The following is a 26,211-nucleotide window of genomic DNA, read 5'->3' as shown; positions in this document are numbered from 1 at the left end:
AGACAAACTAGCATTTCCTCTCTTACCTGTTAAATGTTTAATTTTCTGTTTAGATAATGTACAGTATAATAACATTAATTAGTCACTTAATGTATTTTATAACGAGAGTGTGTGTGTGTGTGTGTGTGTGTGAATTTAACATGTCAAACAACAGTGTTTTTTCTGCCTCTGTGTAGACTGGAGAGACGACGGATGACGAGGAGGCTCTGATAGCGTCATACACCTACGTAGGAGCCACGACCAACATCCACCCATACCTCTCAGCCATGGTTAACTACGCACAGCCCGTCAAGTTCCAGAGCTTCGAAATCGCTGAAGGTAATCTACAGCTGCCGCCCGGCCGGTTTAGTCCACTCTCCTTAAAGACGCATTCCGGGACTTACAGTATGTGAATAAAATATGTATTCTATTGAACCACCCATTTTGGGATTGATGTGTAATATTTTCTTTTTTTTAAATCCCAGAATGCATCTTTAAAAGAAAACAAAATCAAATCAAAGGCTCTCTCTTCATCTGTCTTTCCCCTTCTCTGTCACTTTGGCTGTCTCTCTATCGGTTGCCATGTCTCTGTATACACCACTGTCTTTTCTCCTTCCAGAGAGGAACATCCACCACAACATGTCATCTTTTAATGAGTCAGTGGGTCTGGGTTACCTAAAGACCAATGCCATCGAGTTCGTCAAGTATCCTTTGGTCCAGTCAACAACCACACAGCATTCATGTACAAACACAAAGACAACATATCACAGCATGTGTATACACACAGACAACATATCACAGCATGTGTATACACACAGACAACACGCATGTTAAATCCAGTGTTTATTGGCCTGAAACGTAGTCCAGCTGTGTCCATACACCTTAAGGAATAAATATAGAACATAGAATGGTTCTTCAGCTTTCCCTTTGATACACCATGTGTAGAACCCTTTGACGGAATGCTTTTTGGTTCCGTTCTTTACAGAGGGTTTGACCTGGATGCCCGATGATTTTAGGTCAGAGTTCCCCCATACAGACAGTTGAAGACCCCTTAAAGTGTAGTATGTGATGCTTTTTTAATGTGTTTATGAAGCTAAAAAACTACATTTCAAGAATTCAACAACCATTGGTTGCCTCTTTATAATCAACATAATTAACCTTGTTTTTTATGTGCATTTAAGACATTTAGGAAAACTGTGAGTTTGCTCAGTTTCCCTCACTATGGGAACCACTCAGTCAATAAAGTAGAAAATATGGGATGTTCATTCAATAACCTACTTAGCTGCTCATTGAAGAGATTAATTTATTTCAAGAATAGTAGACCTACTGTCTACATAGGTTCATTTTAATTTGAGGAAAAGACAGTTTTGCCTTTGATTTAATAAAAAATATTCATTCTTTTCTCTGTAATCAATGGCCTCTGAAAATTATGCTGCTGTCGACTGGTAGAACCCCAAGTCACTTTGTATCATCCTGAACATTTACAAGTTATTTTTATACGTTGTTTTAACATTAATAATGTTCTTTATTTTCTCATTAAATATTAGAAATTATAATGCTGGTGAATGGTTTCATTCCATGACCCATTGTTGAATATAGTTTCTTTATCCACATGAAAAGTAACTGCCATCTTAGACTGTCCTTAGACCGCAACCAAACTAGTGTCCTGAGCACAGTCCCCTGGGATGGTCAAACCGGAACCGTTAGGTCACCCTGATACGGTGAAGAACCCACAGTAGACTGCTGTTTACCAGACCTTATTTGTTTCTGTCAGTAGAGACACTACAGCCCCAGTTCCTCTGGGAATGACTTTGGAATGGGGAACAAACACACACTCCACTGGGAACGCTGGACCCAAGCTGTTACCGTCTAAAAATAGGCCTGGGTTCCATTCTTTTCCCTACACACACCCTTCTCACACAGACACGCCACTGTTTCACACGCCAGGCACACAGTCTGCCCCAAATCCATTCATTCACACGAGGCCCTGAGGTACACAAACAGACACACACAAGTGTGTTTGTGCGTTACGTCCTGAGCGTCAGCGTCCAGCTACAACAAGCGTCAGATGAGTCGCATCTACCCTAAAGGAGGCCGGGTGGACTCCAGTAATTACATGCCTCAGATCTTCTGGAACGCTGGCTGTCAGATGGTCTCCCTCAACTACCAGACCCCAGGTAGAGTACATACCAACACACACAAGTATATGTCCATGTGTAATGTGACAAACACACATACACATGCAGTATCTACTGTCTGAGAGGGGAGAAATGAAACACACACACACCCCTAAATAACACTGACTTCCTGTTCATGAGTTGTTTTACCCTTTACTTCACATAAACCCTCAGACTCTGTATCTCCATGTGTGTCTCTTACACGTGCACACACACCGCCGCAATACACACAACGTGGTCCTTAGTTTAACAGATGCCATGCCTGAAGGGCAGAGGGTTAGAACATATGTCCCCCTGTGAGTGGGTGGGCACGTGTACAGCTGGAGGGGCGGGGAGAGTCGGGCGAGAGAAGGGGGGCGAAGGTCGAGCGACGACAGCACAGTAGATTACGACCCTGTGTTGTTGAAGACATCAACACGTCCCAGGTGAACGGAGTCCACAAAACGTTACCTAGGACTGCTGGCCTGATGTGCTTCCTGTCTGTCTGTGTGTCTGAGTGTCTGCGTGTGAGTGTCTGTCTTTCTGTCTGACTGTGTGTGTGTGTGTGTGTGTGTGTGTGTGTCTGTGTGTCACTGTAATGATAATGAAGGGAGCCCTCTCTGTCCTGTGGTAGATCTGGCCATGCAGCTGAACCAGGGGAAGTATGAGTACAACGGTTCCTGTGGGTGAGTCAATAGTAGCTGAATAATAGTCTCCCCGTCCATCATTTATTGATGTCCCACTGACTGTCTAACCTTTATATTGGTCATATGAACATGTTAGACTCAGTCGTAGAACATCCTATTCATGTAGTTTAGGTGCTGTAGTGTGTGGGTCCGATTTGGCTTTTGTCATATTTAATTCCTGAGCTCCACTGTCTTTCTCTTCTATCTCCTCCTCATTTCATCCCTCTCACCTCCTCCTTTCTTGCCTTTCTCTACAACTTTACTCTCACCCTTGGCTCTGAAAGCTCGTCAATTAAAGCATGTCAAATCTCATTAGCGGTTGCCGTTGGTGATCGTAACTACTGTCCTCCTCAGAACCAATCAGATAACAAAATACGCACGGCTCTCTCCATACCACTATCTCACTGATGGGGCACCCCGCTCTCCCCTCCCACTCTTTCCCCCGCCCTCATATCGGTCCCTTTCTCTCTCTCACCCTCTTCTCCCAGTCTCTCCCTCCCCCTCCTCTGTTTCTCTCCTCTAACTCTGTTTCTCTGCTCTCACTGGCCCTGTTCTTTTATCCCGGGGCTAGGCTTTCACTACTAATGTCAGATATTTCATATGGGAGGAGATCAGTAATGACAGAAACACCCCTATTTCTTAATGCTCTTCTAATGGGAACCTCACCCTTAACTAATGTCTCTCACACACACCACTATCTCTTAATATGCTTCTAATGCTTCTCTCCCCTTTAACTATTGTCTTATTCATACACACGCCATGAATGTAATAGTATCTCTTTCTTCCTCTCTCTCACACACACACACACACACGCACGCATACGCGCACCCTCTCTCCTAATGCATCTCCCATCTTAACTCTCACACACGTAGGGCAGAATCACTATCATCATTAGGACTGACTGAAACACTCTGAGAAGTCAGAAAATGAACTAGCACTAATGATCCTTTCTGTACTCCTTAGTTATAACCAGCGGTCCACTTATCTTGATATATTGAAGAACAAAAAAATACAAATCTGTCAACACCATGTTGACAAAGCTGTAAAGATATGAAACCTTTAGAAACACTCTTCTGGCACATTAGGGAAAGAGTTGAAACCATTGGTTGGTTCTCTGGCCCTGATGGGGATGCCGTTCACCTATACCCCCAGGTATCTTCTGAAGCCCGACTTCATGCGCCGCTCCGACAGGATGTTCGACCCCTTCTCTGAGACCCCGGTGGACGGGGTCATCGCTGCCACCTGCAGTGTTCAGGTACCAGACCCGCGGTGCTAGGCGCACAGGGAAGTGGAGGTCGCTGGGGTTTCTTGATGTTCATCCACACATTAACACCCATTTAAAACCACTACCTTGAATAACCACGATGTTTATACACCCCTTTTTCTTCAATGCACATCGAGGGTAGCAGCTTAGGCCCGCTGGACTTGTTTTGGGCATGGTACAAACGTTTTGATGCTGTATTCCGCGGTATGGCGGTTGTAGTTTGACGTGACCTATGTCCCCAGGTGTTCTCTGGTCAGTTCCTGTCCGACAAGAAGATTGGAACCTACGTGGAAGTGGACATGTACGGCCTGCCGACGGACACCATCCGCAAAGAGTTCCGCACCCGTATGGTGATGAACAACGGCCTGAACCCCGCCTACAACGAAGAACCCTTCGTCTTCAGGAAGGTGTGGAGGAACGAGGCTTGGGGAGAGGAGGACATGGGAATTAGAGAGGGAGGACTGTGACCAGAGGAGAGGAGGACATGGGAATTAGAGAGGGAGGACCGTGACCAGAGGAGAGGAGGACATGGGAATTAGAGAGGGAGGACGGTGACCAGAGGAGAGGGGCGTTTGTTCGAAAGGTTCACGGCGGGAACAGAGAAGAGACGTTAGAATGGGACAAATTACAACGGAAGACAGGCGCAGTTGATGTCACTATACTGGAGGGAGGGAGGCTGAGAGGGTGGAACTCAGACCCACTCAGTGTGTCCTCACTGCAGAGGAGAGGAGGGGGGGACAGATGTATGAGAGAGAAGACATTAGAGATGGAGAAGGTTAGAGAGAAACATTAACCGACTGAATGGGGAGGAGAGGACCAGAAAATAAAGCAGGTTTGAGATACCATGTAGGGAAAAGAAAGATGACAAGAAACAGTAATTGAGGGAGAGAAAAGAAAGGTAGAATACAGGAGAGGAGTGACGCTCGGGGGATTGAACAGAGGGAGAGAGAGAGTGTGTGTGTGAGAGTGTGTAGGGGGTGAGAGAGTGTGTGTGTGTGTGTGTGAGTGTGTGTGTAGGGGGAGTGTGTGTGTAGGGGGAGTGTGTGTGTAGGGGGAGTGTGTGTGTAGGGGGTGAGTGTGTGTAGGGGGCTGGCTGTGTGTAGGGGGCTGGCTGTGTGTAGGGGGCTGGCTGTGTGTAGGGGGCTGGCTGTGTGTGGGGGGCTGGCTGTGTGTAGGGGGTGAGAGTGTGTGTGTAGGGGGAGTGTGTGTGTAGGGGGAGTGTGTGTGTAGGGGGAGTGTGTGTGTAGGGGGAGTGTGTGTGTAGGGGGAGTGTGTGTGTAGGGGGTGAGTGTGTGTAGGGGGTGAGTGTGTGTAGGGGGCTGGCTGTGTGTAGGGGGCTGGCTGTGTGTAGGGGGTGAGTGTGTGTAGGGGGCTGGCTGTGTGTAGGGGGCTGGCTGTGTGTGGGGGGTGTGTGTGTAGGGGGTGTGTGTGGGGGGGGTTGGCTGTGTGTAGGGGGTGGGTGTGTGTGTAGGGGGTGTGTGTGTGTAGGGGGCTGGCTGTGTGTGTGTGTGGGGGGGGGGGGGGGGCTGTGTGTGTGTGTGGGGGGGGTGGCTGGCTGTGTGTGTGTGTGTGTGTGTGTGGGGGGGGGGGGGGCTGGCTGTGTGTGTGTGTGGGGGGGGGGGGGGGGGCTGGCTGTGTGTGAACAGTGCTGCTCTCAGCAGAATAGGAAGTCTCTCGGCCATGACTGTGACTTCAACACCATCAATCACCGGCCGCTGCCGCAGTGCTGCCGAAGACGTCCCCACACACAAAACACACACTGCCATCAGGAGGGCCATCTCACACAGCGCTGAAAATAAGTCGCCTGTACTTATACACACACGTTAACAAATTCAGACGTGCCCACGTACACAACTATCTGGAATCCCATTGCATGCGCACACAACTAACACACACACATTTTCGGCCTCTCTAGACGGTTGTTCTCCATTATCTATCCTTCCATTGTGAATCAGCCACCTCTCTCTCATCCTCTTTCTGTCTCCTTCTCTCTTATCTCAGAATGCAGGACCAATATATATACACACACACACACACACACACACACACACAAACAAATAAAAATATACACACACACACAGCTTCATTCCCTGGACACGTAACCACACACACACACACACTCAAACAGCTTGATTCCCTGTGTGTGCGCTGTGTAATGGTAGCATATCCAGAATAAAGTCTGGCTAGCCACAGGATTTTTGCTACATCTACTAATATCAGACCTTGATATGAATGTGCATCTCCCTCTCCCTCTGCCCGTCCCTCTCTCGAACCCCCCCCCAGGTGATTCTGCCAGATCTGGCCGTTCTCCGTATCGCCGTGTACGACGACAACAACAAGCTGATTGGTCAGAGGATCCTGCCGTTGGAGGGTCTGCAGGCGGGATACAGACACATCTCTCTACGCAACGAAGGGAACAAGCCTCTGTCCCTGCCCACCGTCTTCTGTAACATAGTGCTGAAGACCTACGTCCCTGAAGGCTTCGGAGGTGAGGAGATGCCGACACACACACCCGACCCGACTAGAGAAATTAGGACGTCAAAATAAGATTCAAACCTAACATTAATGCAGACCCTGACCCCGGTTTTACTCTTCAGCTTAAACCTAAGACAAAAAAATGAATTGACAAATGTTTTCTTTAGCCACAGATTTCATCCCATTTACTGTAACAGAAGGGGGGGACCCCCACAAAATTTGTAACACCTGAAAAATCTGTTTTTGGCCCGGTGCCCACTAGGAAATATTAAATTTCAGGGTTAGGGTTTAGGTTTTGGTAATACTTTGACATTGTTAGAATTGGGGTCCCTTAGGCATTACAGGTTAGGCGTTAGGACTAGTTCAATTTGAGACGTAAACATGACATTATTGAGGTTAGAGTTAAGGGATAGGGGATAGATTTCTGAGTTAGGATTAGCTTTCAGGTCAAGCAAGGCTACAAAATTATGTGTGTGTGTGTGTGTGTGTGTGTGTGTGTGTGTGTGTGTGTGTGTGTGTGTGAGATAACCCCAATACATACAACACAGAAATGAACTCTATTGACCTCTGTATTATTCAGAATGTGTGTGTGATTGTAAAGAGCTGGGAACTTGAGCTTTCATTGTCTGTATCAGCTGGTCCTTTGTCCATCTCTTTCACACACACACACACATGGTCCAATTTATATCTATTTATATTCAATTTATTCAAAGCAGATACTGAAGTGGATGCAGAAGGCTCTTTGGAAAGAGAGGGGGGAGGAGGGGGGAGGATGGGGAAGGGAGAGAGAGGAAAGGAGAGAGCGGGTTGAGGGAGGAAGGACAGGTAGTACTGAGGAAGAGGATGAGATCAAGGAGACTACAGAGGGAACAGAGATGAGAGAGGGAGGAGAGATGGAGGAGAGCCCATGGAGGAGAGATGGAGGAGAGCCCAGGGAGGAGAGATGGAGGAGAGCCCATGGAGGAGAGATGGAGGAGAGCCCATGGAGGAGAGATGGAGGAGAGCCCATGGAGGAGAGATGGAGGAGAGCCCAGGGAGGAGAGATGGAGGAAAGCCCAGGGAGGAGAGATGGAGATGAGAAAGAGAGAGAGGGAACAGAAGAGAAGGGAGGAAATGGGAGAGGAAGGAAAGGAGAGATAGGGGAGAAGTGAGTATGTGAGAGAGTCCTCCCAGCATGGCTTTACCCCACAGTGCATTGTACATCAGAAGTAATGACACAGAGCCAATGATGGTGTGTAATAGTCATTTAACACCAGACACAGGCAGGGTGATGCACCAGACATTTGAACGGCCAACCCATGGGCCAACCCCAGACCAGGCTAGTGTTATGATTACCCATGAGCATTGTTGACAGGATGTTGGAGCATTTCAAGTCAAAATAAAGCAAGACTTTAATACCATCTAATCGAAGGATAAAATGTCATCACTCCATGTTAATCTTGTGTCTGGGGTATGTTTAGACTTGCAACAAGAGAGCTTGGAGAAATTGAAGTTACTATTTGACATGACAACACGTTACATTGGAGTCGGTATTGTTGACCATACCCTTTCTTCTGCTAGCCATCGTGGATGCCCTGTCAGACCCAAAGAAGTTCCTGTCCATAGCGGAGAAGAGGGCGGATCAGATGAGAGCTCTGGGGATTGAAACGGTACCAGCACCTGTTTGATGGATGTTGGGTTTGGGTCGCCTCTTAACATACTGTACCGGGGCCACTGTTCTGATGCATGTTAGCTGTCAGCAGCCTCTAAAAATCACAATATATGGTTGATATTGGCTTATGTTGAATTGTTCTGGGTACTAGTTTCCTAGTCTAAGTAGCGACCGGTCTTTGTCATCTAGTCATGTTCCTGGATAATAACACATTGTTTGGGTAGGCTAGGTGAAAAGAGAAAAAAAATCTGTTTTTATCTATATGGAAATGCTGTATTAACTTTCTGTTTGCAAAGTGCTTGAGAATGATTTATATCCATAATCCTAAAAGGCTTTTCTCTCTTACTCCTGCTCTTCTCCCCTCCCTCCCTCCCTCCCTCCCTCCCTCCCCTCCCTCCCTCCCTCCCTCCCTCCCTCCCTCCCTCCCTCCCTCCCTCTCTCTCTCTCTCTCTCTCTCTCTCTCTCTCTCTCTCTCTCTCTCTCTCTCTCTCTCTCTCTCTCTCTCTCTCTCTCTCTCTCTCCTCTCCTCTCCTCTCCTCTCCTCCCTCCCTCCCTCCCTCCCTCCCTCCCTCCCTCCCTCCCTCTCTCTCTCTCTCTCTCTCTCTCTCTCTCTCTCTCTCTCTCTCTCTCTCTCTCTCTCTCTCTCTCTCCCCTCCCCTCCCCTCCCCTCCCCTCCCCTCCCCTCTCTTCTCCCCTCCCTCCCTCCCTCTCTTCTCCCCTCCCTCCCTCTCTCTCTTCTCCCCTCCCTCCCTCTCTTCTCCCCTCCCTCCCTCTCCAGAGTGACATAGCAGACGTGCCAAATGAGAGTTTGAAGAATGATAAAAAAGGGAAGGTTAACGCCAACGTGAAGGCCAGTGTGACGCCGCAGACCAGTTCAGACCCGGCTCAGTCCTCGTCTGCCCAGAACAACAGCACAGAGACCAAGAAGGGTTCGAAGCACACGCTAATAAACATTTGACATTGGAGACCGCAAAATAACCCTAACCTTAACCTTATCTCTAAACCTAATTGTAATCTTTACCATAAACCTAACTACTTAGGCAAAAAACAGCCTTTTTCTGCGCAGAATGGTGCAGGCCGAATGCAGTTGCATGATGTGATCTGTTCCTCAGTACATTGACAGACAGTCTAAATTATAATTGTGACCAGGCAAATTATTGCCACACAAATTATTTACACACACTCACACATACCTTCTGGGACCTAACATTGGTGCAATTTCATTTTCTCTTTTTGTAGATACAAATGCCCTTGTGCCTCATGTGAACATTGATGACTTGAAACAGATGAAGGTAAGACTAGCCCCTTTGAAATGGATAACCTGTTACCCTAACCTTAACAGTTCCCTGAGGTTTCTGAATCACTCCTCTACCATGGTTCTGCACTTTCTTCATTTCTCATCAACTCATTGTATTTACTAACACCAGTCAGACTAATGGATCCAGGTGGAGAAGCACAGAAGTGTAGACTAGTCTCATTCCTCCCAAAGTCTGTGTTTAATCTTGCAGATTGGATCAATAAAATCTGGCTTCAATTATCTGTTTTTGTACTCCTCAGACATACCTTAAACTGATTAAGAAGCAGCAAAAAGAGCTGAACTCTCTAAAGAAGAAGCATGTAAAGGTGGGTTGATGTCTTAAGTGTCCAGAGGTACTAGGATAGATCACTCAACCTCAGGGTCAATTTATTGATCCAAGGACAGAGAGCGTGAGAGAGGTTCTTTCCTTTCCTAGTCCATTGTTGTCTGACCCACACACTTGAGTGCTCCCTGTTGCTGCCCGTGACACAGAGGGAAGTTGATTGTCTTTGATCTCATCAGAGAACGGACAGACTAATTAGACTTGCTAAGACGACCCCCTCACAAACACACTTGAATCAGTAACACCAAGTCCTTATGAAATCACTTCTTACGCAACCGGCAATGGAATGACAATCTGTTTTGTTTTCGTTATAACAGAAGGTTATTCAAATGGAAGGTTGAGTGCAGTTCCCGGTGGGCTCTCAGCACCTATATCATAACAATTACCACAATCAACCTGATGTTTTAGAAATGATATACGCCCCTAGCCAGTGATTCATCCTTTCAGCTATATGTTCTGCCTGGCTTATAATGCCGAATATCTGGCCGTGAATCTTCTCAAACCTGCTCTCATCCGTGATACGTTGGGGTTTCTGTCGCAGGACCGCACCATCATGCAGAAGTCCCACTGCACCCAGGTGGACAAGATGATCGCGCTGCATGACAAGGACAAGTTGACGCTGGAGAAACTGCTAGAGAAGGCCATCAAAAAAAGGGGGTGAATATCAGGATCGAAATCGTCAGTCAGTCAGTCAGTCAGTCAGTCAGTCAGTAATGATTAAACTTTCAAAGTCATTTGAACCCAAACATTCATGGGTTAGAAAAAGATTGGTTTGGATTGGATCCTGGAAGATCATTTGCTAAAAGATGTGGTATATTTAAGCAATAAGTGTGTTTAAGTACATCCTGTCTTTTGACTGCTCTACAGTAATTGTTTTGATAGTCAGTTAATACACAGCTTCTTGGGAGTTAGTGATAAAGCGCCAACATACCCCAGCTAAGTGCCGTGTCCAGGCATTTCACAATGCCATGTGTTTAAGAACAGTTCTTAGGCGTGGTTTATTGGCTCAATATTGGCCTTTAGGTGCCTTTAGGTGTACCATAGGGATTACAAAACATTTATTTTTACTACTGTAATTTATTTCTGTAATTTACTACTGTAATGTCTTACTTTGGTAACTGGTATATGGCTAATACCACAGCAAACAGCTGTATCCGGGAACTCTGCATTACATCATGCCTAAGAACAGCCCTTACCTGTGATATTGGCTGTATACATGCCTCTGTTGCTTAAATATGTAGTTCTGCCAGAAAGACATTAAATGTGAATTTATTCATCGTGGACTTATTTTTACCAAATTACTAAAAATAGTGTAGTTCCTGATTAATCCAAATTTGATGTGAATATTGTGTTTTTGTTCAAAGTGAAAACAACTGTCAGGAGTTGAAGAAGGAGACTGAGAGTAAAGTGGAGAAACTGACCACTGACCACAAAGCTAAGGTAAACCCTGAAATGTCATCCAATTTCTGTGAGCGGTGGAGAAATATTATTTAGGCTAAGATTCATTCAAACCTGCACCAGCTATATATTTAGTGTCTTCATTTATTCTATTCATACGTTTTTGACCACACACTTGGTGTTGAAAAGTGAAAGTGTTCCTTTGAGTGGAGTAATCCAGGTTCGAGGTTTTTAACAGGACCATTATGTCAATTTGGCCTGAAAAATACTGCATTGCAGTTTTGATTGAAGTAGGCCCTTAAGGTCTGGGCATACTTCGTCGTTAGGAGCGCATGCTTACCAATCGCAATGCTGTAGATTACGCAGCACAGGTGCATTATGACACCATTTTGTGATGTATTTGGTGGTTTTGGTCTTCTATTTGAGTGTTCTTGTGCACAACATTTGTCTTTAAAGCAACTCAAAGTCAAGGAACCAAAATCTACAACATTTTAGTCATTGGTCAAGTTTGGTAGGGATGTGATTTTCTTACTCTTGGTGAAAAAGTTGATTTCATTGATTCAATGTGGATACTAATTATGGAATGCCGTTGGGTGTTTGCATTTCAAAATGACCATGTTAAAAACACGTTGTTAACATGAAATAAGAAACATTATGGAACTGTCATGACAGTTGACCAGTAATCAGAACAATGACCAGTGAATGCAGTACCTTTTTGATTTTGTTAGCAACTATTTTGAATCATGTGGCTATATTTTGTTGTTTTGATGTTTTTTTGTTATGGAAGAACATTGTTAACGTCCATCAGCTAGCTTTTTTTCTGACCAGCTTTGCCACCTAAACAGATGATGTTCTGGACCTATAGAGGCTGTTTTTCAGGGAAGATCACAGTTTACATCCACCAGCTAGTTAACTACATGTGACATATGCATTACAATTGATAGAGTAACCCATGCATAGAAAAGGAATGTACACATTCAAGGATTACGTGGCGATGTTCGTATTCAAGTACTGCTTGGTTAAATAAACGTAACTGACAACGGTAAATACACTCAAACACGTGTTCACACCTAAACCAATTCAGCAACGTGCCCCGGCCTTTTACTCTGGCTTTCTAGGAATGTGTCACAGGAGCATTTGTACTGCTTTAACGCAGTTGTCACCGCAGCGTGCCACATTAAGGATGTGTTATGTATAGGCGTTTGTACTGCTTTAACGCAGTTGTCACCGCAGCGTGCCACATTAAGGATGTGTTGTGTATAGGCGTTTGTACTGCTTTAACGCAGTTGTCACCGCAGCGTGCCACATTAAGGATGTGTTGTGTATAGGCGTTTGTACTGCTTTAACGCAGTTGTCACCGCAGCGTGCCACATTAAGGATGTGTAGTGTATAGGCGTTTGTACTGCTTTAACGCAGTTGTCACCGCAGCGTGCCACATTAAGGATGTGTTGTGTATAGGCGTTTGTACTGCTTTAACGCAGTTGTCACCGCAGCGTGCCACATTAAGGATGTGTAGTGTATAGGCGTTTGTACTGCTTTAACGCAGTTGTCACCGCAGCGTGCCACATTAAGGATGTGTAGTGTATAGGCGTTTGTACTGCTTTAACGCAGTTGTCACCGCAGCGTGCCACATTAAGGATGTGTAGTGTATAGGCGTTTGTACTGCTTTAACGCAGTTGTCACCGCAGCGTGCCACATTAAGGATGTGTTGTGTATAGGCGTTTGTACTGCTTTAACGCAGTTGTCACCGCAGCGTGCCACATTAAGGATGTGTTGTGTATAGGCGTTTGTACTGCTTTAACGCAGTTGTCACCGCAGCGTGCCACATTAAGGATGTGTTGTGTATAGGCGTTTGTACTGCTTTAACGCAGTTGTCACCGCAGCGTGCCACATTAAGGATGTGTTGTGTATAGGCGTTTGTATAACGTGTGCATTTCCGGTGAGGTAAATCCTAGCCCAGCCTGGCTACACTGATCAGGGCAGTGTGTGAGCATGTGTCGTGTGTCTTACAGGTGAAGGACATCACAGCCCAGCACACCAAGGAGTGGTCCGAGATGATCAATTCCCACAGCAGCATAGAGCAGGACATGAAAGACATCCATGTGGTCCAACAGTGTGAACACTTAAAGAAACTTCTGAGCAGCGTCCAAGAGCAGCAGACTCTGTCCCTGAAACTAATCCACGAACGGTGAGAGAACCTCACCCGACTAGCCCTGAATCTGCAACACATGAACCAATCTGCTGACCACAGTGCTCAAATGTGTAACTCATATGGGATACATGGTGTGCATTTATTGCTATGTACTGTATGTCTGTACAGTGCCTGGCAAAGTGGTCGAACCCCCAGACGATTCCACTTATTACTGAATTATAACCGGTACATTGACATTTTCTTCTGTTTGACTGTCAATTATTTTAAGGTGACATTGGTTTTATGTTGACAAATACTGGTAAGAAACAAAATTATTGCCTGCATAAGTATTTAACTCTACACATCATGTTTTGTAGAGTCATTTCTGCTGTAATAACAACTTTCTGTGTTTTGCTAAGTACGTACACGCTTTGCGCACAGTTTGCGAAATATGTAGAGCTCAATGTATGTGGAGCACAATTTGCCACAAATGGTGTCATAGATTCTCAATTGGATTGAGATACGGACTTCATCTAGGCTTCTTTAGGACATTCACCTTCATGGTCCTTTTTGTTCTTGAGTTACTCCAATGTTGCTTTGGCCTTGTTCTTGGGATCATTGTCCTGCTGAGTTTAGTTTTTTAGCAAACTGAAATAGGGTTTCTTGCAATATATTCCTGTATTTAGGTCCACTCGTTTTTCAGTTTTATCAATATGCCCAGTCCCTGCTGATGAGAAGCATCCCCACATTATGGTGCTGCCACCACCATACTTTACTATATGTATAGTGTGTGTTGAGTCTTCTGGCCAAAATACTTTGACTTCTGGCCAAAAAGCTCTGTTGTTTTCGTCTGACCAGAAAACCTTTTCCCACTTCCTTGCTTTCAGATGTTTTTGAGTAATGGCTTCTTGCTTGCCACCCTTCAGTAAAGGCTAGTTTTATACAGAGCTCTTGATATGGTTGACCATTGCACCATTACCCCACTCCTAGATACTAAACTCTATAGCTCCTTGAAAGTGATTGCTGGTCTTACTGTGGCTTCTCTTCAGTTTCCTTGTTCAAGTGCTAGGTTTTGAGGGGGAGTTATCTTGGCAGTGCCTTGGTTATGTGATGCTGCTTCCCCTTTCCAATTAATATTTTCCTACTTTGCTCACTGGGATATCTAAACAGTGGATATTATTTTGTATTAATTTATGTCTAGCTTATGTAGAAAAAATACCTGGCCATTGATCCTTCAACAGGGTTTTTTTTTTCTCAAGAAACTCTGAAAGTAACTGTGTTAACATGTGTAGGTCAATGGTAAGGTAATTGTGTAAACTGGGATATTCTACAGCACAGGGATTGAATACTAATACAACAAACATACTTCAGTTATTTTCAATGTACAATTTATTTTTAATGAAATTTGAAAATTTGTCGGGGGCTTGAATACTTTTACAAGGCTCTGTGTATTCGAGGTGTGTTTAGACTATACATTTACATCTAAAATGATAATTCAGCCTAAATACATAAGCCTATGTAATTAGAAAAATGCACAGGGGTACTATCCCTACCTCACAGTTAGCTGTGTCATTGTTACGCTGCTAACTGATGCAGCTAACATCCTGCATGTGGATTAGCCCAGGGATTCTGTGGAAAGCAATGCGATTGGCCAGCACAGTTTGGGGGGGTTAGTAATCATATATAGGTGCTTTGCCTCATTGCTCTTTAGAGCTCCATTGAAGTGGAAACACAGCCTTAATCACAAATTGGACATCATGAAATTGCAGAGGAAAGTAGGGTGAAAGCGAAAGAAGTATACAGTATAACAGTTAGGTAGTATTGTGCTGTATCACAAAGAAAGGCATTGGACTGTTGCATGTTAATGTTGTAGAGTGGACCAGGTAGATATGCCACTGAGTTTGTCCTGTCAAGTGTGTGTGATCACCTTCCATGTTGTCCCGTCTGCCCACCCAGACAGAGCAAGGACATGAGGGCCAACCAGGCTAAGACCTCCATGGAGAACAGCAAGGCCATCAGCCAGGACAAGACCATCAAGAACAAGGCTGAGAGGGAGAGGTGGGTCAGGTCGACAGCCTAGCAAACCGTTTTATCCCACCTTGTAGTTCGGATGAACCGGTTGAGCGAGTGGTTTGATAAGAAGCAGCGTATCTCGGCTGAATATATTTCAGAGGAGCCTGTTGGGTAGTTGGCACAATGAGACAATGTTGTTTTGTGATAGTGTACAATTTTATTAAGTTATGGTTTTGTTAACAATGTCAGTGGCCCTAACTACTAGCACCATGCAGTGAACTGTAATGTTACAGACAGGGTTTCTCCACGGTCCAGAAGAGTGTCAAACAGAATAAAAGCAGAATATAAGAATGCCATTCTCAACAACAAATATATATGAATAAATAATGTTTTTATTTAGTCATAACCTACGACATGCTGTTGAAATGTTGAGTGCTTCTCCTCAGAAAGCCTAGTTCAAAACCAAATTGCAGTCTAGATAAATGCAAAAGTAGATGTTGCAGATGGGTGTTTGTTAAATAATGTTTTTAAAAAACAAAGAATGGAGGAATATGGAGCAGATGTTTTCCTCCTGTAAGCAAGGTGCAATTTTTTGTGGAGAGTGGTGAGAGGAGTGGGATTTCCAAACATTAAGCTCCACTCACATACTCAAATATAGACTAAGTAAGTCTTATGCCTCCCCTACGATCATCCTTCATACTGTATGTTTACTTGTTGACTCTAATCACTCTATAATCTCTTCACTCATGTTCTGTCCCCAGGAGAGTCAGGGAGTTGAACAGCAGCAACACCAAAAAGTTCCTGGAGGAGAGGAAGCGGGTTGGTATTCCATCTTCTGCTAACTCAAATTCTTTGGAATGAGTGGGAGGATGGAAAACCATTGAAGGAGGAATAAGGGGGTGGGGAAGTGTGTTGCTGGAGATGGGTTTTCACGGGAAGAAGAAAAGAGAACGCAAGAGCAAAAACAACAGACGGATTAGAAATTATGCAAGAATTGTTGTACGATGGTCTATAATTGCAATGGTTTAAATGATATAGCGCCTTATTTCTTTTTATTATCTGATGCTGAATTGAGGTGAATCAGCCACCGCTTTAGTATGTTAATGGTTTACTTTGTCCCATATTGCTACTCTCCCCTCCCCCACCATCATAGCTGGCTATGAAGCATCAGAAGGAGATGGAGACACTGGAGAAGTCTCAGAAAGAACAGCTTGAGAAACTGGACAAGTTCAACGAGCAGGTAGCTAACATCCAAGCTGAGGTCAGATTAGCCCATGAACCATGATATCATTATTTGTTGTCGTTTCTCACAGCTGGTACATGTATATCACATGTATGTCCTCTCACCTCCCTTCAATGATATGATTTGCTTGTTTTTTTTGCACAGCTTTTGAAATCACACCATGCCAATAAACAGTGTCAAGGTAGGCGCTTCCATCCGTCCCATCTTCCTGACCCCTCTCTCTGATCTAGTTTCCACATCTTTCAAGCCAACATTCCCCTGTCAAACTTCAGTCATTCTGTCCCAGTACTCTCTCACTCTTTCCTTCCTCTGTTGAACTGATATCAGAACCCCTTGTTGCATTGGATATTCCCTTTACTCTCATTTTTAAATTGCTTCATTTTCCCTACTCTGTTTAGTTTGTTTTAATGTACATCTGTGTTGTTAAGTTGGATACACTAAAGCAGGTCCTTTTTGCCCAGTACAGTTGAGTACACTCACCAGCCACTTCATTAGGTACACCTTTTAAACTGCTCGTTAACGCAAATATGTAATCAGCCAATAACTTGGCAGCAACTCAAGACGATCTGCTGAAGTTCAAACCAAGCATCAGAATGAGGAAGATGATTTAAGTGAATTTGAATGTTGTTGGTGCCAGATGGCTGGTTTGTGTATTTCAGGAAGTGCTGATCTATTGGGATTTACCAGCACAACCATCTCTAAGGTTTACAGAGATTGGTCAGAAAAATATAAAATATCCAGTTAGCGGCAGTTCTCTGCGTGAAAATGCCTTGTTGATGGCAGAGGTCAGTGGAGAATGGCCGGACTGGTTCAAGTTGTTAGAAAGGCAACAGTAACTCAAATAACCAGTCAAATACAACCAAATTCTGCAAAAGAGCATCTCTGAATGCACAACACGTCGAACCCTGAAGCAAATGGGCTCCTGCAGCAGAAGACCACACCGGGTGCCATCCCTGTCAGCTAAGAACCGGAAACTGAGGCTACAATTTGCACAGGCCCACAAATATTGGAAGATTGAAAAAAAACGTTTCATGGTCTGATGAGTCTCGATTTTTGCTGCGACATCCAGATGCTATGGTCAGAATTTGGCATAAACAACATGAAAGCATGGATCCATCCTGCCTTGTATCAATGGTTCAGGCTCGTGGTGGTGGTGTAATGGTGTGGGGGATATTTTCTTGGCACACTTTGGACCCCTTATTACCAATTGAGTATCGTTTAAACGCCACAGCCTTCCTGAGTTTTGATACTGACCATGTCAATCCCTTCATGACCACAGTGTACCTATCTTCTAATGGCTACTTCCAGCAGGATAATGTGCCATGTTACAAAGCTCACATCATCTCAAACTGGGTTCTTGGACATGACAATGCGTTCACTGTAGTCAAATGGCCTCCAGTGTCACCAGATCTAAATTCTAATAGAGCATCTTTGGGATATGGCGGAATGGGAGATTCTGGTGATGCTATAATGTCAATATGGACCAACATCTCTGAGGAATGTTTCCAGCACTTGTAGAACCTACGCCACGAAGAATGAAGGCAGTTCTCAAGGCAAAATGGAGGTGTACCTAATGAAGTGGCCGGTGACGGTACACTGTATACACTTTAAAGCAGGACGGGCGAGTGATGTAAACAGAGAGAGAATCGGTGCCCGTCTTTGTGTTGTGAAACCACACGGCAACCTTTTAATATGCAGCACTTAATGTGTCGGTAGAGTATTCATGTAGTCATTGATCATTATGATGAGTCAGGGCAGCGTTACAAAACACACCGACCCGGGGGTCCTTCTGCTTCACTGCCTGCCTGTAGACACATGGATCCGGTTGAGGCAAACGTTAGCAGTCTGTGGTTTGCCTATTGACTTGGATTAAATGAATACAAACAGAATTAAAAGAATGGACAAATGACTGAACGGTGACTCCGGTTCCATGTGTCGTATTAATATGCATTCAATCCAGTCCGATAGCCATACAGCAGATTGGATCACTGGTGAGAAGCTGGTCGTCATGCTAAGCTGCAACAACGGGCCAGGACCAGAGGAGTTAGTTTGGGCTGGCCCAGTTCAGATAGTTGTTCTGTTACCGTCATTCAGACTAATGTATGGATGTGCTTCTGCAGTACAATCTGGATTCTTATGTTAGGAGATGTCTGTGTGTGTAACGCGCGTCTGTGTGTGTGTGTGTAACATGTGTTTGTGTTGGGTTCCTTCCAGGCCAAGGACATTCAGCAGATGGTGAAGTTGGAGGAGGAGATGGAACGCAGACCAGCCACGGTGGTTTAGCCACTCCCACCAACCCCTGAGAGTCAGAAACACACACACACATACACGCACACGCACACACACTGCTCCTTTAGACGTAGACGCACACACACACTAGCCTCAACAGACACACCATGGATTCCATCCACTCCACACACACACTCCTATCATCCCCATCCTGCCTTGGTTCCCTAACACTGTACATCACCCCCTCTGTCTGCCCTCTGACCCTTTCCCCACTCAACCCTTACTGGCTCATCATACACACCGCTCCGGAAGTGACCTGCCATCCTCCACTTCTAACCCCCAACTCCATCTACTCCATTACACTGGGGTGAGCTTTTTCTACATCTCCATCTTTTTAAATCTGGTTTTTAAAGGCAGCCATGTTTGCAGGTATTATCAATAGCCTTTGCTACCATACACGGATATTTGTACACATCATACACACACACACTTATTACAACGTCTGTTCTTCAGTTTTCATGTCTGCTCAAAATCTTTTAAGACTTGTTTTGTATTTTTAACGGTACCAGAACATGAAAGGGGGGGGGGGTGACGACATGTTATACATTTTACGTCAGCACAATATATGTGGATTATACTGTATGTCACACGAGAGTTAAAGTAATGTCCTAAGCACTTTATATGTGGTAGGCCAACATAACCCAGGTGGGAAATGTAGCAGGGCACGCTTTTCTCTCCGGTCTGAGAGAATGTAAGAAGAGAAAAGAAAACAAACGCTGGACAAATCCCATGCGGAGGAAATTGAAGCCCAATGTCACACAGTCATAAACACTGCAGCTTGTCCATCACGCACAGTTTAATTTCATCCAAATATTTATTCTATGATTTTATCTAAAAAAAATTAAATAAATATAAATGAAAGCCATTAGCAGAGAATGGTTTTGATTCTTCCACACTGCTGGAAGTCTACAGATGGAGGATGTTTGTATGAACCAGTGTTTTCCACTTTGTTGCAAGACATTTTATAAGCTACTTCAGAAATAACCAGTTGATGTATTGTCAGTGGCACTTATAAAGAATGTCCCCCTTGTCCATTAAATCCTTTGTGGATCCAGTTTCAACAATGTGTTTTCACAGCTCTTTGACTCTGTGTAAGTAGTAATGCGAATCAAACAATGAATTAAAGCATTGTTCAGAATATGTGCTCCCTGAGGAGCTCTTCGGACTATACCTCAACTGTAAAAAATCGCTGTAAAGTTCTGGCTTGTCCTTTATCCAGCAGGAGTCTAGGGAGATTAGGTATGTTTATTTCTGGCTTATTTCATCAATTATTATCACACGGTCATTACATGGTTATTATACGCTTACAAATATCAATTCAGTGGCCACTGATTTAGCTGACAACAGTTTCCCATAGCAGCTCAGAATAGCATGCTTCTTTAGGAGCTTCTAGATAAAAAAAATGAAAAGTATAACCCGGATGTTTTATTGGGTGAAAGTGCAAGTCTTTGTAGAAATCCACTTCATTGACTGCTGACAGACCTGCCAACCTGTACTTATTTTGCAGTTCAAAGTACAAGTGAGCTGTACATATCAAGGTTGATAATACGTGACTTTGAGGACAGACAGTTTTTTTGTTTTTTTGGAAAAAAAGCTGCTGACTTGCTTTAATGTGCACATGTGCTCAGTATGTGCAGGGTCCGCTGGTTCTCACTTTCTTTTCCGCCGAGCCATCAACGTTTGCATTCTGTTTCATCTATGTAGCATAAGGCCGGAGTGGGACTCTTTCAGCCCAGGAGTTGCATGGTGCACCAGCCCTTTTCAAGGGGCTGGTGCCCAAGAAAACAAAACAAGTTTTTGGGCACTTAACTATTCTATATTACAAATATTAATAACACAGAAACACTTTTGAATAAAAAATATATTAAAAGTATTGCTGTCGAACGATTAAAATAATCAATCCTGATTTATCTAAATGTTCTATATCTATCTATATGTAGCCCATGTAAATCTAAATAAAAGGTTGCTGGTCTATGATCCCATAGTTCTCCCATCTTATATTGTTCTCTTGATTAAGATACCAATTACCACAACTGCTACGTCAGGCTGCTGTATAAAACACATATTTGCCTTTCTTATCTGGAGAGCTGCAGGGTGTGCAGGCATTTGATCCAACAATGTGTCACACCTACGCTTTTCATGGTATTGTACTTTGATATTTAGGCTGAAATGTTGTTAGAATAGTGTTCAGGTGGAGGCCTGTGAAAATTAGCTTTCCTGAGAGATGGTTAGCCACAACTAAATACCTGTGTCTCTATTAAACAATTCCCAAAATGTAACCAAATGCATAAAATAGGCAACTCAAATAGGCAATGGCATAAAGCAGTCAAGGTTGCTAGAGATGTTTATATACAAATATTAATCAGGGGAGATCAGTCATTTATACAGCGCCCTCAAGTTGTTTGTTATTTCCACTATTAGAATATGCTTAGTTGGAAACGAGACTGGCGATGACATTTGGCTTATGCTTAGGTAAGCAAAAACAAAACAAAAATGATGACAACCTACCAATCTGCAAGCAAGGTGTTAGCAGGTGGGTTCACGCAACACAAAGTCTCATCACCAGTTGGTGAAGAAGGTCCAACTGAAGGAAGGCATGGCTGGCCTTTTCATTCGATGGGTTTTTTGGAAAGAGATTGAGTTGGTGGACTCAAGGAGCGATATTCCTATTTCCACGCATCCATTTAAACTAGCAGTTGTGTAGCCTACTAACACATTGTTAGGTAGGATTCATAAACTAGAGCCGTGTTAACACTAACATCAAGCATTTAAGACACCAATGCTTAATATATTGGGGAAAAAACCCAAAGTGCTCAGAACACGTCAACTGGCAATACTGGTAAACAGAAGGTACAGGCGAGTAGCCTACTATAATCCTGACAGCTCCCATTAAATTCAAGCATTAACTATAGATGGCTCTGAGGTTAAAAAATTTAAAATGCGTTAAAGGCAAAAAAAACATTACCAGCATTAGACACTGTATTTTAAATTATTTGCATGTGTTCACTTGGACAGTCCTAATAGAAAGTTAAATGATAAATTACAACCCTGTTACGAAAAAAGGGTGGGACACTGCCTAAAATGTAAAGAAAAACAGAATGCAAATAATTTTAACCCAATATTCAATACAAAATATTACAAAGACAACATATCAAATGTTGAAACTGAGACATTTTATTGCTTTTTGAAAAATATATGCCCACTTTGAATTTGATGCCAGCAACCCTTCAAAAAAGTGGGAACAGAGGCATCAAAAGACTGGAAAAGTCGTATAAGGCTAAAAACCTAAACCTGGTGGAATAACACACAACTAATTAGGTCAGTTGGCAACAGGTCAGTAGCTTGATTGGTTATTAAATGTATTATTCTTATCAGCACACAGTGCAAAAACCAGCATCCGTGATGGCATGGGGGTGCATTAGTGCACACGGCATGGGTGACATGCACATCTGTGAAGGCACCATTAATGCTGAACAATATATACAGGTTTTGGAGCAACATATGCTGCCATCCTGACAATGTCTTTTTCAGGGAAGGCCTTGCTTGTTTTAGCAAGACAATGCCAAACTACATTCTTCACATACAGTGGGGAGAACAAGTATTTGATACACTGCAGATTTTGCAGGTTTTCCTCCTTACAAAGCATGTAGAGGTCTGTAATTTTTATCATAGGTACACTTCAACTATGAGAGACAAAACTCCAGAAAATCACATTGTATGATTTTTTAAAATAATTAATTTGCATTTTATTGCATGACATAAGTATTTGATCACCTACCAACCAGTAAGAATTCCGTTTCTCACAGACCTGTTTGTTTTTCTTTAAGAAGCCCTCCTGTTCTCCACTCATTACCTGTATTAAATGCACCTGTTTGAACTCGTTACCTGTATAAAAGACACTTGTCCACATACTCAATCAAACAGACTCCAACCTCTCCACAATGGCCAAGACCAGAGAGCTGTGTAAGGACATCAGGGATAAAATTGTAGACCTGCACAAGGCTGGGATGGGCTACAGGTCAATAGGCATGCAGCTTGGTTTGAAGGCAGAAACTGTTGGTGCAATTATTAGAAAATGGAATAAGTTCAAGATGACGGTCAATCTCCCTCAGTCTGGGGCTCCATGCAAGCTCTCATCTCGCGGGGCATCAATGATCATGAGGAAGGTGAGGGATCAGCCCAGAACTACACAGCAGGACCTGGTCAATGACCTGAAGAGAGCTGGGACCACAGTCTCAAAGTAACACACTAGTAACACACTACGCCGTCATGGTTTAAAATCCTGTAGCGTACGCAAGGTCCCCCTGCTCAAGCCAGCGCATGTCCAGGCCCGTCTGAAGTTTGCCAATGACCATCTGGATGATCCAGAAGAGGAATGGTAGAAGGTCATGTAGTCTGATGAGACAAATGGAGCTTTTTGGTCTAAACTCCACTTGCCTTGTTTGGAGGAAGAAGAAGGATGAATACAACCCAAAGAACACCATCCCAACCTTGAAGCATGGAGGTGGAAACATCATTCTTTGGGGATGCTTTTCTGCAAAGGGGATAGGACGACTGCACCGTATTGAGGGGAGGATGGATGGGGCCATGTATCACGAGATCTTGGCCAACAACCTCCTTCCCTCAGTAAGACCATAGAAGATGGGTCATGGCTGGGTCTTCCAGCATGACAACAACCCGAAACACAGCCAGGGCAACTAAGGAGTGGCTCCGTAAGAAACATCTCAAGGTCCTGGAGTGACCTAATCAGTCTCCAGACCTGAACCCAATAGAAAATCTTTGGAGGGAGCTGAAAGTCCTTATTGCCCAGCGACAACCCCAAAATCTGAAGGGTCTGGAGAAGGTCTATATGGAGGAGTGGGTCAAATTCCCTGCTGCAGTGTGTGCAAACCAGGTCAAGAACTACAGGAAACGTATGATCTCTGTAATTGCAAACAAATATTAAGTTTCTGTACCAAATATTAATATTCTGTACCAAATATTAAGTTCTGCTGTCCTGATGTATCAAATACTTATGTCATGCAATAAAATGCTAATTAATTACTTAAAAATCATACAGTGTGATTTTCTGGATTTTTGTTTTAGATTCCGTCACTCACAGTTGAAGAGTACCTGTGATAAAAATTACAGACTTCTACATGCTTTGTAAGTGGGAAACCCTGCAAAATCGTCAGTGTATCAAATACTTGTTCTCCCCACTGTATTACAACAGCATAGTTCCATAGTAAAGAGTCTGGGTGCTAAACTGACCTGTCTGCAGTCCAAATCTGTCTCCCATTGAAAACATTTGGCGCATTAAGATGCATTTCTCTTTCCAAACTACATTAATTGGTCTCCTCAGTTCCCAACAGTATTGTTAAAAGAAGAGGGGATGCAACACACTGGTAAACATGCCCCTGTCCAGACTTCTTTAAAAAGTGTTCCTGCAATCAAATACATTTTTCCAAAAACAGTACAATTTCTCAGTTTCAACTTTTGATATGTTGTCTTCATCATCATTGCATTATCATTGTTTATATTCGCATTTTACGCAGCGTCCCAACATTTTTGGAAACAGAGTTGTACATTACATTTGGTTGTGATTTGCTACAACGCCTTTTGTTTAACCTTGCAGTTTCCGCTTCTCCTTTCCTCCATCTCTTAACATTATAAGGCAGTTCTCAGTCTGTCTCTCTCCGATGTAAACGTGTAATGACGTCAGGTCAGGTGGCAGAGGCCCCTTCCTTTGTGTGTGGAAGAGAGAGAAAGAAATAGATCATGTGAGGTACAAACTGCGCTCAGAGTGGGCCACACTACCGCAAGTCAGCAGGCAACTCCACACTGCAGCAAATATTGCGATGATGACACTGCTTTTCCTGACCCTCATCTCCGGCCCAACTACCAGCGGCCCTGCGGGAATGGTCCCTATTCTCCTGATTACTCCCTCCGGCATTGATGTAGCCTGTTTAGCAGTGCACAGTACAGATGACAGAGCATACCCAATGAATAATTACTGAAATAGAATTACAGTGCAGTCCGTAAGTATTCGGACAGTGGGGGGGGAAAAGGTCCTGTGCTCCGGCATTTTGGATTTGAAATTATACAATAACAACGGTGTTAAAGTACAGACTGTTTAATTGCTCCTGACAGCAGACGGTTTAATTTCAATAGCGTCCATATCAGTTATCAGTCATAACTATTATACATAACAGCACATTTTCTACATATTCCATATATTCAAGGGTACTGAAGGTATTTAGAGAATTGGCTTCACAGCTATCTCCTATAAACAGGTGTATTAGTTTGTATAGTTTGTGCATGTACAAGAGCTGTCAATGTCTAGTCTTGATTCTAGACATTGCATTTGTAGTCACTTGCTGAAGTCTGCCAACACAAGGACCAAAGTGTCAGTGTTAGTCAAGAAGGCCATCATTGCAGTTAATCATCAATGCAGATAAATGTAAATAGACAAAACATTGTGTGTAACTATTTGGTACATTAAGTAGAAGGAATATTCTGGTTAGCTCCGGAATTACAAATTACCAGCTGGACCCAGGAGGACCTCTTCAGTGGATGACTGAAGAATGCTTACCTTAATGAATAATAAAACAACAAAGAACCATCCAATAAGCTTTGGGAGGAAGGTGTGGATTAGCAAAAAATTTCACCAACTAAACTACACAGGCTGGACTGTATGGTCTAAAACCACTAGTTAGCCTCAAAAACAGGAAGGCTAAATTAACTCCCACAAGAGCAGTTCTGGAAAATGTTATTTTGGACAGATGAGACAAATATGAATTAGGATACCAAAGTTTGTGTGAAATAATGTGGTTGGGCTGTGGTGTTTTGGGCATGTATGGCTACACCTGGAACTGGCTCACTTGTCTTCATTGATGATGTAACTGCAAAAAGCAGCAGTTGGATGGACTGTGAAATGTTCAGAAACATTAACAACCAAATGCCTCAAAACCCTTTGGATAGCACTTCACCTTGCAGCAAGACAGTAACCCCAAACATACTGCTACCGCAACCAATTAGTTTTTCCAGGGCCAGAAAGTAAGATGTCCTTGACTGGCCAAGTCCTGAATCCAACTGAGCAAGCTTTTCATTTGCTGAACACGAAAATGTGCCTGAAAACAAACAGGAACTGAAGATGATTATCCAGCGTCTGTTGGTGTTTATGAGTCATAGACTTCATCCAGTCATTGAACGCAAAAGTTTCGCAACCAAGAACTAAGTATTAAGACTTAAATATTATGTACATTTCTCAAAATATTCATGGTCCACTAAAATGAAGGGGGCCCTAT

The 26,211-nt window shown here is 43.6% G+C and overlaps 1 protein-coding gene across 4 annotated transcripts in view; it reads left to right on the top strand.

Moving 5' to 3' along the window:
• The window catches only part of LOC105017521 (1-phosphatidylinositol 4,5-bisphosphate phosphodiesterase beta-4), a 99,948-nt gene extending 77,698 nt beyond the window's left edge, over nt 1–22,250 (top strand). For 3 of the 4 annotated variants that reach the window (XM_010882194.4, XM_020056451.3, XM_020056450.3), the window contains exons 22-40: nt 177–318; nt 599–683; nt 2,032–2,156; nt 2,770–2,821; nt 3,974–4,076; nt 4,328–4,492; nt 6,369–6,573; nt 8,121–8,209; nt 8,990–9,140; nt 9,451–9,503; nt 9,769–9,834; nt 10,393–10,508; nt 11,216–11,291; nt 13,262–13,437; nt 15,337–15,438; nt 16,155–16,212; nt 16,547–16,633; nt 16,781–16,817; nt 18,851–22,250. In XM_010882194.4, the coding sequence (XP_010880496.2) occupies nt 177–318; nt 599–683; nt 2,032–2,156; nt 2,770–2,821; nt 3,974–4,076; nt 4,328–4,492; nt 6,369–6,573; nt 8,121–8,209; nt 8,990–9,140; nt 9,451–9,503; nt 9,769–9,834; nt 10,393–10,508; nt 11,216–11,291; nt 13,262–13,437; nt 15,337–15,438; nt 16,155–16,212; nt 16,547–16,633; nt 16,781–16,817; nt 18,851–18,939 (1,977 nt within the window). In that variant the 3' untranslated portion in view covers nt 18,940–22,250. The remainder of the gene's footprint in view (nt 1–176; nt 319–598; nt 684–2,031; nt 2,157–2,769; nt 2,822–3,973; nt 4,077–4,327; nt 4,493–6,368; nt 6,574–8,120; nt 8,210–8,989; nt 9,141–9,450; nt 9,504–9,768; nt 9,835–10,392; nt 10,509–11,215; nt 11,292–13,261; nt 13,438–15,336; nt 15,439–16,154; nt 16,213–16,546; nt 16,634–16,780; nt 16,818–18,850) is intronic. The other variant, XM_010882195.4, reaches the window with a different exon arrangement.
• Nucleotides 22,251–26,211: the final 3,961 nt, after the last annotated feature.

This window comes from Esox lucius, chromosome 18, assembly GCF_011004845.1.
Source record: "Esox lucius isolate fEsoLuc1 chromosome 18, fEsoLuc1.pri, whole genome shotgun sequence".
Taxonomy (NCBI): domain Eukaryota; kingdom Metazoa; phylum Chordata; class Actinopteri; order Esociformes; family Esocidae; genus Esox; species Esox lucius.
The sequence above is the reverse complement of the archived record's forward strand: the minus strand, read 5'-3'. Positions and strand labels throughout refer to the sequence as shown.